Source organism: Cataglyphis hispanica, chromosome 17 (assembly GCF_021464435.1).
Source record: "Cataglyphis hispanica isolate Lineage 1 chromosome 17, ULB_Chis1_1.0, whole genome shotgun sequence".
NCBI lineage: Eukaryota > Metazoa > Arthropoda > Insecta > Hymenoptera > Formicidae > Cataglyphis > Cataglyphis hispanica.
The window spans coordinates 142,883-159,977 of NC_065970.1; the positions used below are offsets into that span (position 1 = coordinate 142,883).

Here is a 17,095-nt window from a genome sequence, read left to right on the forward strand (position 1 = left end):
TTCAAAATCCATATATATTTTGAGGAAAATGAATATCTACGTACATACTTTTATATCATGAATCGCGCAGGGCAAAGCTGTGCCTATCAATTTTTAATAGCGTTTAATGCGTGTAAAAAAACTATATATAAAATTAAAAAGTAGATAACAGAATAACAGTTAACAGTAATACCTATAACCGGTAAAGAAAATAGTTTTGAATTCTCCTACACGCGCCCAAATATTTATAATTTATGATACGTTCGATCTAAGAATGCTTTTGACGTAAAAGCATATATGATGTAACAACTTTGTTTCCTATATTGAAATATTTTTCAAAAATGTTAGAATATGTGTGATCGAGATTAAAGCAGATTCATAAGCTTTATATATGCTCGATCGAAACTTTTATCAACCAACATTTTTTAATTAATTAGTCAATAAGATTTTGAATTATTTTTGGTCAAATTTTATTTAATATTTGAGAAAATGCCAGAAAAGAGATTATATTATCTATGATAAATCAGCTTCTGAACTATTTGCGGATTAAAATATCAATCCCACGCATTTTCAAAAGTGAATTCATATGTATCATACGAAAATAACTCGTTTAAACGATACACTTTGGTCGCGATATATTTCGGGATTGTAAAAATATATTTGGCGCATCTCCTCTTATATATGTACATATACTATACGCTAATATTACGCAGTAAACTATAGATTTGATAAACATAAACATAATTGTAAGAAAGATAAAAAGATCTCGGCTAGAAATACTATACTTTCCAATAAATATTTATCTGGAGGAAAAGCATAGGAAAAAAATACATTTTTTTAAATAATTAGAAAGCAGATAATTTTTAAGATGCGTTATTCACGACCTTCTTTATATCAAACCTAGACAAAAATAAATTACTTTACTAAATTCAAATTTTTTCTTAAAAAATAATGATTGTTTGATAAAAAAAAGTGGTAAAGTTCTGGAAATGTATGAGAAATTAATGAATTTCGAAATAGCATATGTATAATTAATGAAAATAACGCAAACTATACATGTGTATTAAATTATCACATTATCTTTTGCCGAGGACACAAGATTTTACATTCCACATTATAAATTTCACTTTTGAATACTTATGTCTGTAGTCAACTTTGAAATATTTCTTTTTAGTTTTTTAAGGTCAAAAGTAAACGCATAAGTAAAGTAAAACGCATCTGTGACGATTGTTACAGGAAATCTATTTTCGATTTCACTCCCGCTATACATAATCTTTCTTAATATGAAAAAATCTGTCCGACTTAATGTTCTGTTTAAAAATCGTAGGGGGTATCACGTGTGTCACGGTTTTTTCCTTTTTCATCCTTATCGTATACGCGAATGACCCTTGCGGTTGATCTGATGCGTCCCTATCGCTTTGCTGTATCAGAGAGAGAGAGAGAGAGAGATAGAAAGAGAATAAGAGAAAGAATCGTGTTTGACGCGCCACGACCGAAAGTTGTTATTCCGTTCCGTCATTATGGCATTGCCACTTACATGGACGCAGAGTTAAGAATAAATACGCGATCTGCGATCAGTTTTCACGACACATCTCACTTTGTTTAAGTTTTCGGAAATTGGCGATTCGCACCATTAATTTGCTATGAGTCATCAAAACGTCGGCGTTGTCATCACGCCAGCGGATATCATTATAGGTAATTATTTTTTTTTACGAATGCTGTTATATGTATAAAAGTCATTTTTTCGTTACATTGTTTAGACATCTTTTGAGTTTTAAGTTAAACTATAATTTAAAATTAATAATTTTAACCGCTAATTACTCGCTTAATATTTTTGTATATTTTTAATTAATATCAGAAAGTAGTGATAAAATATCGTGACAGAGAAAGTCGCATGATTTGGTGTAAATTTTTATTTTCTTTCGTGCAGTATAAAAAAAATAAAACGGGATAGTTGAAAGCATTTTTTATCTTTTTTTTTTTAAGTATTGAACAGCAAATGTCTAATAACTGAATAGAAAATTCTGTTTCGATAAAATCCTATTTAGATGACTAATTACTAATCAAAAAATTACATATTAGATAATTTTATTTTTTTAACAACTAAAGTTGTTAAAAAGAATTTTCTGGTTATCTAGTAGAAAATAGTCAGAAACTAATCAGGCCAAACGGATATTAGTAAATGATAACTGGTTTATGCCTAGTCAAAACTCAGAATATTCTACTTGTTTTTTCTAGCAAATAGCTAGATATATATGTGTGTCTCTCTCGTTTATATTTTAACGTTAATTAAATTTTAAATCTACGATTGGTTATTTTTCTCGAGTCACAACTCCATCTTTGTAATGTTAATTTGACATAAAAGATTTATCACGCAAATGAAATTTAATTTGAAGCGATATTATGCAATTGACAAAGAAATTTGCATTTGTCATTAACATGAACAGAAACTTTTCCACCTAGAGGCAAAAACTTGTTAATTTTAAAAACAACTTCTAATATTTCTAATATCATTAAAAATTATGATAAATCAATCTAATCGTGTGTAGATAAATATATAGATCTAATATAAAGATATAAATACAAAAGAAGAATGATAATTTAATGTGTATTATCGCACTAATCTGTCTCTCAACAAGTCGATGCAATCGGACTTTGAGTTTGTGCTACGAAACATCGCATGCTCTGACATGAGATAGGAAGAACGCTTAAAGTGATAAGCTGCGTGTAGAGAAATATCTTGTTAATTGTCGATATGCAAAATTATTATTTTCATTTAAGTCGCACTTTTTCGGAAGCGAATAGAAAAGTTCATTGCAATAAGTCCATAATCTGTAAAATTTAGTTTAGATCCCCCATGTATTAAATACACGAGATACACAATTCATTTTTTATAACGCGAATCTTTTGTTTTTTTTTTCCAGTTATAGAAAATTAGAAATTCTAAATAACGTAGATTTAAACTGATTTTATCTCACATTTTTTTGTCCATCGAAGATGGAGTATTTTTATCATTATGTTAAGATTATTGCTATTGCAACGAGAGATATGCATCTTACGAATAGAGGGTTTACTTAATTATTACGAACCCTTTAATTAAACGAGGGCAATTCGAATTTCACGGTGTAGGGCCGAGAGTGCGATTCCCGGATGACTCGAACATATTTCCCGAGGAATCGATTCATCGTACCATGTTCGGCCTTAACGTAGGACTGACGAGGAACGATCGTAGCGAACAAGATCTGGATAGCTACAACGAGGGCATTCACGGCGCCCGCACTGATAAACGCGAATTGGGCCACAGGTAATTCTAGGATTCTCCATTAAGTGAGATAAAAGCGGACAAACCACTCCGTGGTGTTATTAATGTGTGACAAAGCGGCGAGCCTCGAGAGTCAGCATTCGACGTATAAGATCGGTATTCATCTCGCGCAAATCTTTTGCCTTATTCCAATTATAGAATTTGGCCCCGGGTCAGTAACGTTGAGTTTTAAACCTAATTTTAACCCATTTTATTTCGCATTCCGTCTAGGGTACCGTTTCTTATTGTTAGATAACGGCGTTACGTAATATTGTAATACGATTACCTTTTATGCTATTGAAATCATTTAGCTCGTACATAACTTACAGACAAATAATAACTTTTGCTTTAATTGTTTTTACACCAATATATCACGGAAGTTTCTTAAAATCTCGTCTGTCAAAGATATATAAATTTAGTTTTGCGTGTCTAATTTATCGATATGCACTTGTCACAGTACATCGGACTATAATTTCCTCGCACGAAGAAAGATATAAATCGCCATGTTACGGTATTGTTTTTGCATCGAAAATTATTATTCTGAAAATACATCTCCCGATAATGCGCGCTTACCTTATCTTGATCTGCAGTGCTCGTGTAACGGAATTGCATAATGTGGGTTCAAAAGCTGAGATATGCATCTATCGATTATTACTTTGAATTTGACATTTAAACTAGTAAACATCGAGCTTTTTACAGATTTTAATATTAACTAATATTGACATGTCCACAATTTATGTATAGCAATAAGAAATTATTATTTAAAAGAACAAGATTTTTTTTTTATTTAATTAACGAAATTTTTATTTAATTAAATCTAATTTTGTGTTTTTGTTAAACAAAGTTGTTTGTTTCTACTCATATACATATATCATATGTCTTATTTTCATAGTGTTTTTATGCACAAAAGAAACTTTTTATAAAATAATATTTAATAAATCCCTTGAAAAGCAAACAAGTGAAAGATACAAAATAAATTTTGTTATTTGGCTATAGTTTTTAGAGAACAGTACACACGCGCGCGCGCACACACACACACACACACACACACACACACACATGCAGGAAATGAATCAAAACTTAGAGAGAATAGATTAATTGCAATAAATTCGAGCATTCAATAGTATTATTAGATAATGAAGGAGTTTATCCTTACTCGACGATAATGTACTTAGCAATCTTTCGTAGAATTTCATTATCCTACCGGCAGTTATTTTATTACGTGTAATCTTATTTTCGACGTTGTTCATAATTCTCACGATACTCTCGGTCATTTATTAGATGTTTAAAAAAATATTTTTATAAACAAAAAATAAAATAATTTATAAATGTCTCTCTCTTTTTCTTTCTTTCTCTCTCTTTCTTTCTTTCTCTTTCGTTTCTCTGATAAAGTACATATTAGTATCGAATTAATATTAAATCAGTAATAAAATTAATTTATTACTTGAAATTAACAAAAAAAAAAACTAATTTACACATACGTACACATTTGTACTTACTTTGAATTAACATTTAATTTATATTTATGTATAATGAGAAAATTATTTACAATGTATATAATGATTAATTTAAAAAAAAAATTATTTATGGCATTTCTTTCATTTTGTATCGCCTATTTATCGTAATTTCGTTCGAGTCATTGGACGAAGAACTATCAAGACACGTTTGTGAGTTCATTGCGATAAAATGATTAAAAATTTCCAGCATGAATTGCGCAAACAAATTTCTTTCGGTAAGCAGATAGCGACAACGGACGTTTTAATGTAATTAAACAACGTGCCTCATAAGAATGCGTCATTATAATAAAGACTAATGTTTCTCTTATTGGAAGATTTTTTTTATAGAATAATTAACGTATATAAAATAATATATTAATAATTCCTGATTGAAAGATTAAGAATACGATGACTGCGCAACTCTTATCAATCTTCTTAATAGATATGATTTGGAAAAAAAAAAAAACAAAATATGTACATAAATATGGGCTGCTTGTATCAACTTGAACAATTTATATTAATTCTCAATAAATGTAGATCTAAATGTATAATTTTATACATACATATTATGAAGTTATATGGCTAAAATCATTGTCAATTTTTCAATTAACATTTTCTTTTATTTTATAATTTACTTGCTCGTATAATAATATTCCGCTTTCTTTCTTTTTCTCTCTTTTCTACGATATGACATATATCACCAACATGAAGAAATTTAATCTTTTTTGCGAATTAAACATATATTTTTAAAGACATTTGCTTTTCGAAAATTTGATTATTACTGCTGAAAAGATATTTTTTAAACGTTAATATACGTGTAGTTATTCGTTCGTTATGGCCATCTTTATCTGCCACTGAATTATGAACTTACAAGCGACGAGACTTATGCAACGAGCACAACTTGTTTCAAGTTACTGACCGATATTTATACAACAACGTTTTTTCTTACATTAAAATAGCGTATTTTAAACGCACACATAATTCATTCACGTTGTGTAACAAATTACTAGTGCCATTATGTATAATTGCTTTATCAATCTAATTTTAATTACTACTGTTCGAGTAATGATCGATTTATGTTAGGCAAAATTGATAAATAATAATAAAAATAAACATAAATGCATACACATGCAGTATGTTAAATCGAGATTCGCAATAATTCAACACTAAATCTTTTTTTAAAAAAGTTTGATTAAATATTTGATTATTCACTGAATATCTATTTTTCGAGTTTAAAATTATATATTTGTGAGGTTAATTGCTAAATAAATAAATTAGTTGGAAATTATTACTAAAATATAATTGTACGTGGACGCCACACTATAGGATACCGTCAATAAATGATCAGTGAAAGTTCGATACGTGCAGTGACTTTCGTTTCAATATGAACGCATCCTCTTGTGCAAAAAGTCTAATCGATTTAACTAAAAATCTATGTTTTTTTAGTTAAGGAATCCAATATAAAACAAAATCATGTTGGAACAATTAAACGAGTGCTTCAGTGAGTTTATGTATGTGAAATTAATCAGCGGAATATCTGTCGATATCCTTACATAAATAGTTAAGTATATATATATATATATATATATATATATATATATATATATATATATATATATATAGATAGACGATTGATTTTATCTCGATATCAGCTACAATATACAAGAAATTAAAACATAACTCTGTTAAGAGAAATATTTAATGACATTATAAGAAAATAATCTTGAGAAAAAAAAATCTTTATGTTCATTCTTTGGTATTATATATAAATTGTGTATTTTTATATTTTTTTCTATATTTTGAAATCTGAGAGAGATATTTGTTGCATATTTCTACACGCTATGATATTTTATAATATATTATTTTATTTATTATTGTTTCTAATTACACACACGAGATATTCTATGTACAATATGAAAAACTCGCCATATTTAGAGAGCCTTCAACATGAATATTTATTTAAAGTTTCTTCAAAATAACACATTGTACACAGATATACACACAAATATATACATATATACATATGTCACTGATTTAAATAATCATGTTTAACAATATGATTAAATACACGGAATATAAATAGGCATAGATTTCTTAACATGATATATATATTTAGAATATGCTGTCAATATAAAATTATACAAATTATAGATATAATTTTTCATCGCGTACTTGTTTCATTCGGTTGTTGAACGGTTGTTGATCGTCCGACTTTAAGTTTGTTCGACATATAGGTTGCATGTAAAATCGAAATCGACGATTTCGGGCAAATCTAATATTAGACTTTGTGTACCAAGCACAAGGTAATCGGTACACGATGATACACTTGGGTAGATTTGCGTGCACTGTTTTCACATATTATCGCTCCTTGCAAAATTTCTCAAATATCATCTATATTGACAAAAATATTTATCTCTCGTTATATATAAATACTCAGATGGAGGGAAAATAGAAAGGGAAAACGATGATAAAGAGACACTTAATGCATCGCTTAACGTGGCATTGATGCATCAAGACAATTATCACTAGATACACATAATAGCACGCGATTCATTTCGTAATTATGTGGTGAAGTGCATTTTGTATATGTATACAGTGAAACACGCACACATTTCGTTCTAATCTAGGTAATCCCTTGGTAAAGCTTGCACAATACTTTGCACACGATCGCACGTTGATTTCGAGGGAGGTTTGTGTCCGGAAGACGATGAATTAGCACTCATCGTTGCGTATTAATCGACTCCCCGGTGACGGTGACTCGCTACAGACCAGTGAGACCAGTTGACGTACGGTCATTGAGCGAGCAGCATCATCGTCGTTTTTCCAACAAAGCATGCACCTTTCACGCACGCACGCTGTCATTCCTTCCGACGTCCTACTTTTGCCGTATACTGTCATTAATATCGTGATAATCCGGATTGAAAGTTTTCGTTAATTTAGTGGTTGTGTTATGTTATAAACAGTAACAGGTGATCGTATTCAGACTCAGAGAATAATCTACATAATGCACTGACGTGAGAAAGTTAGTCGCAGAAAAATTTTCCGCATACACGTGCATCCTTTTAAATATATGTTTTTTTTATGTGCATAGCAATAATGTAAATAATTTTATCAGCTGTGTTACGATGTTTTCTTTTTTCTTTGGTGGTTTTATCAACTTTTTGTATCATTATATTACATTTATCGCGTATATGTTGTTAAAGAACTGAAAATTTTAAGTTTCGGCTGGATATGTTTTATTTCACATTATATGATTAATTTCTTTAATAATTTTATTGTATAATGCATCTCTGTATTGTGGCTGAATGACAAGAACGCAAATCGTAGGATACCGATGATTAGTTGATATTCCGCGAAAAATGTGGCTGAAGAATACGAACGATGATGTCTCGTCAACTGAGAATTTTGTGAATCCGCGGAATGAGTAAGTTTTTTGTTTCTTCAATTTATTTATTAAAAATTTATAGAAATTTGTAAAAATAATTAACAAAGAAATGATTGGACTATTACAAAATCGTGGAAAAAAAATTGGTTAATGCAAGTTGCTTCGACAATTTTTCTCTCTTTTATTTTGTTCCAATGGCTCTTTAAAACATTTTTGTGGATTGATAATTATTTTTACTATGCGTGCTCGATTCGTATGAATAATATAATTTTCTATTATGAAAAATTTCAAATTTTTTTTATTCCATTATAAAGGTTAAAGATAAAAAAAGAAATTCAGGAAATTGGAAACAATATTTATGATCAGAATTGGCATAGAGAAAAAAAAATTGTTCGTGTTGAACCTTATATATGTTTGTAAATGTAGTTAATATTATAAAAGAATCGTCGTAAAATTCATCTTTGGTGTGTGAAAATTCTGATATATTTGAAAGTTGGATTAAGAACATTTCCAAATGTTTTGAACATAAATAAACAGCATATATGTGTGTTTAGTTTAATATATGTTGCACTAAATTTACTCTGGACTTAAATTTTTCTTCTAATTATACGGACAATAAATCATATCAAATATAAAATTCAAGATCAAAATTAAATTAAAATTAACAATAAGTTTAAAATAAATCCTTTGCGATCGTGATTTAAAGACTCATTATTTCATTACTTACTATGTTATGAGGAAATTGAATTGAATTGAATTATATCAAGTATATGTGTGTGTGTGTGCATGTGTAGAAAGAAAGAGAGAAAGATTTAACCTTGGATTATATGACCTTCTTTGGCATACACACACCACACACACACACACACACACACACACACACACACACACACACACACACACACACACACACACAGAGAGAGAGAGAGAGAGAGAGAGAGAGAGAGAGAGAGAGAGAGAGAGAGAGAGAGAGAGAGGAGAGAGAGAGAGAGAGAGAGGAGAGAGAGGAGAGAGAGGAGAGAGAGGAGAGAGAGGGAGAGAGAGAGAGAGAGAGAGAGAGAGAGAGAGTAGTTAATGCAATTTTATTATAAATTAGTTAATGCAATGTTATTATAAAGATAAAAAAAGGAAGAAAAACGAACAATTATTTGTGCTATTCGATGACCACCAATAATTCGTTAGTGTACTTACACAATTTTTTAAATTTAATATGTATATAATCTTCCGTGTCTTAAATGTTAATATCGTAAGAAAATTGTTAGAATGCTTCTCATAGCAGAGAGAAGCAGTATAATATAGATATAATATAGATAAAAAACCGATTTCGATATTACTAAGGTTATCATTTCTATATCAGCAGGAAGATTTTGAGAAAATCATACTTTGCTCTGTCACAACAAATCATCGCCACTATAATCCCGCCAAATTCTCTTCATTACTTCTTACATTAAATTAATCACGCACTTTTCGAATCAGCGTGCAATATAATTAATTTATGATGTTGTTTCTGAATCGACAAATTTTGTTCTTACAGGATCTTTGTCAATCGGAGTCTTCATTTGGAGAACATCAAGTTTTATGGCTTTGACATGGATTACACATTGGCAGGTGATTATTTCGCAATAAATGTATCTTTTTTAAAAAATAAGAAAGCTAAAAAGTAAATAAAAATCTACATTGTGCTGAACATTTTAGAGTACAAGTCACCGCAGTACGAGCAATTGGGTTTTAATTTGCTCAAGGATCGTTTAGTGTCTTTAGGATATCCACAGGAAATCAAGGCCTTCGAATACGATCCCAGTTTTCCCGTTCGTGGATTATGGTTCGATACCTTGTACGGGAATCTTTTGAAAGTGGATGCTTATGGAAATATCTTAGTTTGTGTTCATGGTTTCGAGTTCTTAAAACAGTAAGAGATAAAAATATTATATTTTATTTTTTTTTTTTTTTTTTTGCACAATTTATGTTTTTTTATTTCTCATTTTCTATTTGATTTGTTTTGTTTCAGCTCTCAGGTCTATGAACTTTATCCAAACAAATTCCTACAATTAGATGAATCCAGAGTTTATGTGCTCAATACCTTGTTCAATCTACCGGAAACCTATTTACTAGCCTGTCTGATAGACTTTTTTACAAACTCACCGCAATTTAGCAGAGAAAAAACTGGAGTCAAAGAAGGTGAGCTCACTATGAGCTTCAAAAGTATATTTCAGGATGTCAGAAGCGCGGTAGATTGGATACACCTTCACGGTAATCTGAAAACAAAGACAATCGAGAATTTGGACGAATACGTAAAGAAGGACGAAAGATTGCCCATGTTCCTCACGAGAATCCGAGAGAGTGGAGCGAAAGTATTTTTATTAACTAACAGTGATTATGTTTTCACGGACAAAATTATGACTTATTTGTTCGATTTTCCACATGGTGCAAGGGTATGTTTTTTCCTTCTCTTATTTATATTTTATTTCTTTAAATTAGTTGTTTCATATGAATTAATGAAGTATGCATGATTAAAAGTTAATAATTTAAAGAATCATAGATCCTAGAGTGATAATAAAATTTTATGATGGAAACGTGCGATACTGCAGGTAACCGAGCCAATTTTTAACAAATCCTTGCATTTGTCTATTATATATATCTCCATTAATACTCTATTATCCCGTTATTAATACTCATAATGTCATTTTAGGATTAAACATGTATATTTACAACTAACAAAATTTTCTTAATAATTATTGTCTTCATATATAACTGCTTTTGAAATAATGTATACATTCATAAAGTCTCTTTTTATTTAAAAAGTAATCTTTTCAATACAAATTTCAAACTTTTTTCACTCTCTCTTTTTCTAATGACGAAACACTCTCTTTATTATTTGTAAAGTATAAAATAAAAACGCATTTTTAACATGTTCTCTCATTTTAGCCTGATGAACCACATAGAAATTGGAAAACATATTTTGATACAATTGTGGTAGATGCCAGAAAACCATTGTTCTTCGGAGAAGGAACAATTTTACGACAAGTGGATACGAGCACGGGCGCTTTAAAACTTGGTACACATAAAGGTCCACTTCATACAGGTGATACTTCAAACATTTCGATAAATATAATTTAGGAAACTTTTTTTATTTGTAGCTATAAATATAATAAAGATTTTATTATCTAATCAAATTGATTTTATTTAAAATAGGGGAAGTGTATTCAGGAGGTTCCTGCGACGTGTTTACAGAATTTATTGGTGCAAAAGGAAAGGATGTGTTATATGTCGGTGATCATATATTTGGTGATATTTTAAAAAGTAAAAAAATAAGAGGCTGGAGGACATTTTTAATAGTTCCTGAATTGGTTCAAGAGTTGCACGTTTGGACTGATAAGTGTCAATTGTTCGCCGAATTACAAAGTCTAGATGTTATGCTCGGAGAAATGTACAAGTGAGTGGCATTATCAGTCATAAATATTATCATTTATCAGAATAAGAACGAATATAAATTATATACTAGTTATATACTACATTTTTATCAATGTCGCGTATTATTTACGCTTTATTTAGAAATTTAGACAGTAGTACAAAGGAAAAGCCAGATATTTCTAAACTACGCGCATCTATAAGAGACGTCACGCACAAAATGGATTTGGCTTATGGCATGATGGGTTCCTTGTTTCGCAGTGGAAGTAGACAAACGTTTTTCAGCAGTCAAGTCGTAAGGTACGCCGATTTATACGCGGCGACTTTCTTGAATTTGATTTATTATCCCTTTTCATATATGTTCAGAGCACCTGCTATGCTGGTAAGTTGTAAACTTAGATATTAGATTATATATATGATTTTTATCTAAATTATTTTCTTTATATGAAACAATTATAAAAATTTTATATATTATTCTTTTAGATGCCACATGAAAGTACGGTTGCACACGAACAGAGATTTGTCATGGAAACACCAATGATTAGCCGTTCTAGAACGTTTAAATTGGCAGATGAGGAAGAAGAACATAATCGACTTTCTTCTGTAAGTATTAGCAATAGCTTATTATCATACAAATAGATGATGCATTAATTGATCAGTGTAGATTAATTGTGTTTTAATAATGTATTCTCGAAATGTAATTTTTTATATGTTTTTACTTAGAAGAATTTGTATGTGGACCATTTTAATAGTCAAATTCCACATGCAAGACCAGAAACGCCACGCAATGTCACACATACACACGATGAGGATTGCAGTGATGAGGATAGCGATTCACAGAAACAAGCTAATCAAGTGAAAAAATGCACAAAAGATGCAAATTGAAACTGAAGTAATATTTTGTTTATTAATATTTTATTTTTTAATCAGGTGCTACTTTTATCATTTCACGTAATTCAAATAAACTAAAAAATAAATTGTGAATAAAACATAATATATAGCTTATTAAGTAAGATATATCTTATGTTTCAAAGAATTATATAGTATATGAGTTACACCCTGCATTAACATTATTTAATTTTAAAAATATGTATATACAAAAATTTATATTTTTTAAATAACAAGTTAATGCAAAAATGAAATTTTATTTCATTTATATAGATTATGTGAAAAAAAAAAATTTCTTATCATATATAATACTTTTGTAGAGCTGTGGAATACAGTTATATTGATAATTAGCGCACAATGCTCATATTAGGAAACATTCAGATATCGAACTACACAATATATATTCGACTTTGTTAGCATTGTATATGCTGTATAATAATTTTACATTTTATTATTAAGATTAAGAAGTATTATATTAAAACAAGTGTTGATATAGTAAGAAATATTGATAATATTAAACTTATTCTAAAATGGAGTATACTAGTCTGCTCTTTTTATATCTAATAGAAGCTTATGTTGAAGTTACATACATGAAAAAGATGAAATAAACACGAGATGCAGCAAACCCCAAATAGACTGCAATTTAGGCTAGTGTGTACAGAAAATATATGATCATATTCTTGAAATTAATTGTTAAATGATTATTCATATACTTAACAAGTATTAACTATAATTAATTCTTCATAATAAATACTAATTATTCAACTTGTAGTAGAAAACATTAGATAGACTTGGAAAAAAATAAGACAATATTCTATTTCTCTTTGTATACGATGTAAACTGTTATAGGATGTATAATAATGGAAAAAAATGAAATGATCAAATGTATGCATGTGTGGTGTGTGTCTCTCTCTCTCTCTGTCCTTTGTATAAAATATTTTAATAACGATTTTACAATTAATGATTATTATTGATACTTACATGCAAACCAAAAGTCGCAATCATAACAAGATTATTTTATTCAATATTCATTTACAATAAAATGTCGCATTATAATTAAAGCTTCGATTATATTCACATAAGCAAATCTGCCAAATACTCTTCAAATTCTTTTTCTCTCGTTTTTTCCATGTCTTGTGCTGGCTTTTCTTTCCAAATATTAGACTCGTCTGTATCAGTGTTTTCGATATTAGTTTGTGCCACAGCTGGACTAAGATTTGTCTCTACTTTATTATCCGACTCTCGATTATCAGATACAATGGATGTATCATTATTACTTTCTGGATTTGTACCTAAACGTTTCAAAGATTTTTTCCTTTTCACCTCACGCTTTTGCGATCGATAATTAAGTTTTATCGAACATTTTGGACAAAGCCCTTAATATAAAAACAAATCATTATTTTATAAATCTCTTATAATATACAACAATTTTTAAATTAATAACATACTTAATTTTACTAAAGCATTCTTTTTTTCGCCATGTTCTATGTAACCAAAATTAAGTTCCCAAGAACGCAGATTTTCCTTCTCATTGCACATTTTACTACCACATTCAAATTGTCCTTTTCCAGTTATTACTTCCTTCTCAGTTCTCCATCTTAGAGCAACCTAAATGTTGTATAAATTGTAATGTCATATAATAATGAAAATAACTTTTGTAATCTAATCAAAATACATATTTTGCACAAGATAATAGAAGTAAAATATAAAATTGTGATGTGTATCTCATACCTTATTATATTTATAATATGTAAGATTACATATGCAATACTCCTTGAATAATTTGTCATAATATTTTTTAGCTAATTTTGCACCCCATGTTTCTGGAATATCCTTTTCTTGATCCCAGAGAAACTTGTGATTCTCTCTGATGACATCATAGTCAGTTTTGTCACGGGACCTCAAAACAGGTCAAAACTTCAAGATCTGATGCTTGTTATGCAGTTATAACTTTTACTTAATAATAAATCTGTCATAAGGAGATGTAGATATTTATCAAAGCTGAGCTGTTAAAAAATAACAAATCCGTTTTCTGTTTATATATTTAGATGCATTATGTTACATTTTATATGCCGAAAAAGATATATAATAATCTCTTTATTCAGAGTAAAATGTACAGCAGATAGCATTTGGCAATAATGCTTCCAAAAGTCTTAATGAAATCATAAGAGTCAAGAGATATTGTAAAGAAAAACATTAAAGAGTTTCAGGGATATAGAAAAGACAATAATAAATAGGAATAATTATTTAGATACATTTAGATGCAAGCTATGCGAAGAAAGCAGATCAAATATAAGTATTATTAAGAATTCTTAGATGTTTGATCAAATTGTGTTAGTTTGATCAGCTCTATTAATCATACTAATGAAAAGATATCATACAAAGAGAAATAACGTCCAATGTTTGAATAAACTTTTAAGCATGTATAATATAAACATTATCTAACATTAATCACATAGCATAGTGGAATGTAATAGATACTATATAAATGCGGATTTTTTAATTTGTTATATTCTTACATTAGTATGATCAAAATTAAACGGCCAAAGATTGGCTAGACATTTTTCAGCATGTTTGAGCTCCGAAGAGAAAAAAAAAAGAAACAAACAAAATCGTATAAGAAATATTTCAAAAAATGAAATTAAACAGAATGAAAATTTAATATATAAGTAGAAAAATATATTTCTCCAATAAAATCAATCTTTCAGATTATAATGTGAAAGATTTAACTTACGTATCGCGCTTCGATAACGACACAGATTTTCCATAAAATGTCAAATAATCATTTATGAGCTTCTTGTGTCTGTCGTAAGCAGACAAATGTGCGTAAGCCGGAAACATTTTAACCGTTAAATATTTTATACTTTCTACGAGATTTCACAATCTTTCATTGAACTGTATATTAATTGAGATCTGTAATTTTAATCCCAATCATGCCACTATGATTACGGTCATCAGTCACCATCGGATCATCTAATCAGCTGTGATCAGCTGATGTTCCGCGAACGACATTGCGCAAACGCGCGCAAATAGGATAGAAAAAAACCACGTATATATAAATAATATTACTGAAATATTGTTGTGAATCGTTTATGATAATTAAAATATAATAGATGAGGATTAGAGATAACAACAACATTAGCATTTTTTATAAATTTATTTTATTAAATTTTTACAATTATTATTGTGATAACATTTATTATGATAATATTCGTTAATTGGCATTGAATAATATGACGTGGTAAGTAAACTAATAAATTTGCAAAATAATTGAAACTTTTATATGTAAATATATTAGAGATTACAAGCTTATATACAAAATATATATTTGTGTATGTCAAACAGGAATCCTTTAAAGAAAAACTATCTAACCCAGAGACCAACTTTTGCGCCACCACTTTTATCCCATGTTGAAGATCAAGAATTAGATCTCGTTGTTCAAAGACTTATCTAGTACGTATTTTTAATAAAAATTGTTATAGTTGATATGTATATATATAATTATATATTTGCACATCATGACTTTTTTTCTATGACAATTTGCAAATATGTGCACTTGCACACAATGCAATTACATTCCTCTTTTTATAAAAGATTATATATTGTATTTATCACGAATTCTTTTCCAAAAATATTTAAAAGTAATATATTTGTGTTTTTTTTTCAAGCATTGAAAGCACAATAAGAAAATTAACTAAGGAAATGAAGAAATATATAGGAGCTTTGGTAAACCTGGATAGAGCGGATCAACGATTAAGTATGAATCTCATTAGTTGTGGATTAACTCAGAGTAACGATGAATATAGAAGAATAGTGGAGGAGTACTTTTCTGTCGCTACACAAGTAAGTTAATGCATGTGTCATTAACATCTTGTTGGAGAGAATACAATTTATATTATATTTTTAAATTATCAGGTGGGAAAAAATGTTCAAGAAATGACTAGTCTGTGCCATAAGACCTTTATAGAACCTCTGAAAAAATTTAGAAACGAATTTGTCACTATTGCTGCGGCATTAACAAAGCGCGAGGATCTAGTGACTACATGGAAATATTTGTACAATCGTGTTAAGAAGCTGCAAGAGAAGAAAGATAGAACTGCAAGCCATATTGCGAAATTGGAAAGAGAACGCAGAGCTGAGGAAGCGGCCTCTAAAGAGTTAAAGACTGTACACGCTCAATTACTCACAGAGTTACCGACGTTTCTCGAAAAAAGACTAGAATACATCAATCCGAGCATTCACGCTGTGATTATGATACAATTAAATTATTACGGACATACAACGCAATTGTACACCCAGTTAATGCCCGTTCGATATTCTTCCGAATTTGCATTGAACTCAACAGTTACTGAGGAAGAATATCAGCAAGTTGTAAGTTCCGAATTAAATAGGTTGAGAGCATTAGCTATAGTGAAGGACCATTAATTAAATGCAACATTTTTAGAAATATTTCTAAAATCATAAAACTTTAAACATATATATTTAAGACAAGATTATTTTCAAATAAAAAGTATATTTCTTTGTTAAAGTTCTTTGTTAAGAATAACAATACCAAAAAGATAAATAAGCTGATGATAAGCATTGTTAAAAGAATTTTTTTTTTTATTTTGTGGAATGATGTTAAATAACTATATAAAT

The 17,095-nt window shown here is 29.2% G+C and overlaps 3 protein-coding genes across 15 annotated transcripts in view; 2 read left to right on the top strand and 1 right to left on the bottom strand.

Moving 5' to 3' along the window:
* Positions 1 to 13,345, top strand: part of LOC126855770 (cytosolic purine 5'-nucleotidase) — a 36,109-nt gene extending 22,764 nt beyond the window's left edge. For 8 of the 13 annotated variants that reach the window (XM_050603694.1, XM_050603693.1, XM_050603685.1 and 5 more), the window contains 8 exons: positions 9,696 to 9,769; positions 9,857 to 10,070; positions 10,170 to 10,593; positions 11,087 to 11,243; positions 11,354 to 11,594; positions 11,714 to 11,951; positions 12,053 to 12,172; positions 12,293 to 13,345. In XM_050603694.1, the coding sequence (XP_050459651.1) occupies positions 9,696 to 9,769; positions 9,857 to 10,070; positions 10,170 to 10,593; positions 11,087 to 11,243; positions 11,354 to 11,594; positions 11,714 to 11,951; positions 12,053 to 12,172; positions 12,293 to 12,454 (1,630 nt within the window). In that variant the 3' untranslated portion in view covers positions 12,455 to 13,345. Of the gene's footprint in view, positions 1 to 1,314; positions 1,675 to 3,108; positions 3,284 to 7,981; positions 8,201 to 9,695; positions 9,770 to 9,856; positions 10,071 to 10,169; positions 10,594 to 11,086; positions 11,244 to 11,353; positions 11,595 to 11,713; positions 11,952 to 12,052; positions 12,173 to 12,292 lie in introns of those variants that run through there. The other 5 variants (XM_050603688.1, XM_050603687.1, XM_050603698.1 and 2 more) reach the window with 5 other exon arrangements.
* Positions 13,346 to 13,452: 107 nt separating this feature from the next.
* LOC126855784 (protein FRA10AC1) lies at positions 13,453 to 15,444 on the bottom strand. Its single transcript, XM_050603726.1, has 4 exons — positions 15,192 to 15,444; positions 14,189 to 14,357; positions 13,906 to 14,065; positions 13,453 to 13,833 (listed from the first exon to the last, which is right to left on the bottom strand). The coding sequence occupies exons 1-4, from the start codon at positions 15,296 to 15,298 to the stop codon at positions 13,532 to 13,534; spliced, it is 738 nt and encodes a 245-aa protein (XP_050459683.1). The 5' UTR covers positions 15,299 to 15,444; the 3' UTR covers positions 13,453 to 13,531.
* Positions 15,445 to 15,535: 91 nt separating this feature from the next.
* LOC126855783 (bridging integrator 3 homolog) lies at positions 15,536 to 17,066 on the top strand. The gene is made up of 4 exons (XM_050603725.1): positions 15,536 to 15,698; positions 15,803 to 15,910; positions 16,126 to 16,300; positions 16,373 to 17,066. The coding sequence occupies exons 1-4, from the start codon at positions 15,691 to 15,693 to the stop codon at positions 16,880 to 16,882; spliced, it is 801 nt and encodes a 266-aa protein (XP_050459682.1). The 5' UTR covers positions 15,536 to 15,690; the 3' UTR covers positions 16,883 to 17,066.
* The last annotated feature ends 29 nt before the right edge of the window (positions 17,067 to 17,095 follow it).

Coding starts and splice junctions, on each gene's coding strand:
- LOC126855784 (XM_050603726.1), bottom strand. CDS start 15,298: ATGTTTCCGGCTTACGCACATTTGTCTGCTTACGACAGACACAAGAAG. Junction 14,066..14,188: donor CATATTATAAATATAATAAG/GTATGAGATACA, acceptor TACAACATTTAG/GTTGCTCTAAGATGGAGAAC. Junction 13,834..13,905: donor GAATGCTTTAGTAAAATTAA/GTATGTTATTAA, acceptor TTTTATATTAAG/GGCTTTGTCCAAAATGTTCG.
- LOC126855783 (XM_050603725.1), top strand. Junction 15,911..16,125: donor GTTGTTCAAAGACTTATCTA/GTACGTATTTTT, acceptor TTTTTTTTCAAG/CATTGAAAGCACAATAAGAA. Junction 16,301..16,372: donor ACTTTTCTGTCGCTACACAA/GTAAGTTAATGC, acceptor TTAAATTATCAG/GTGGGAAAAAATGTTCAAGA.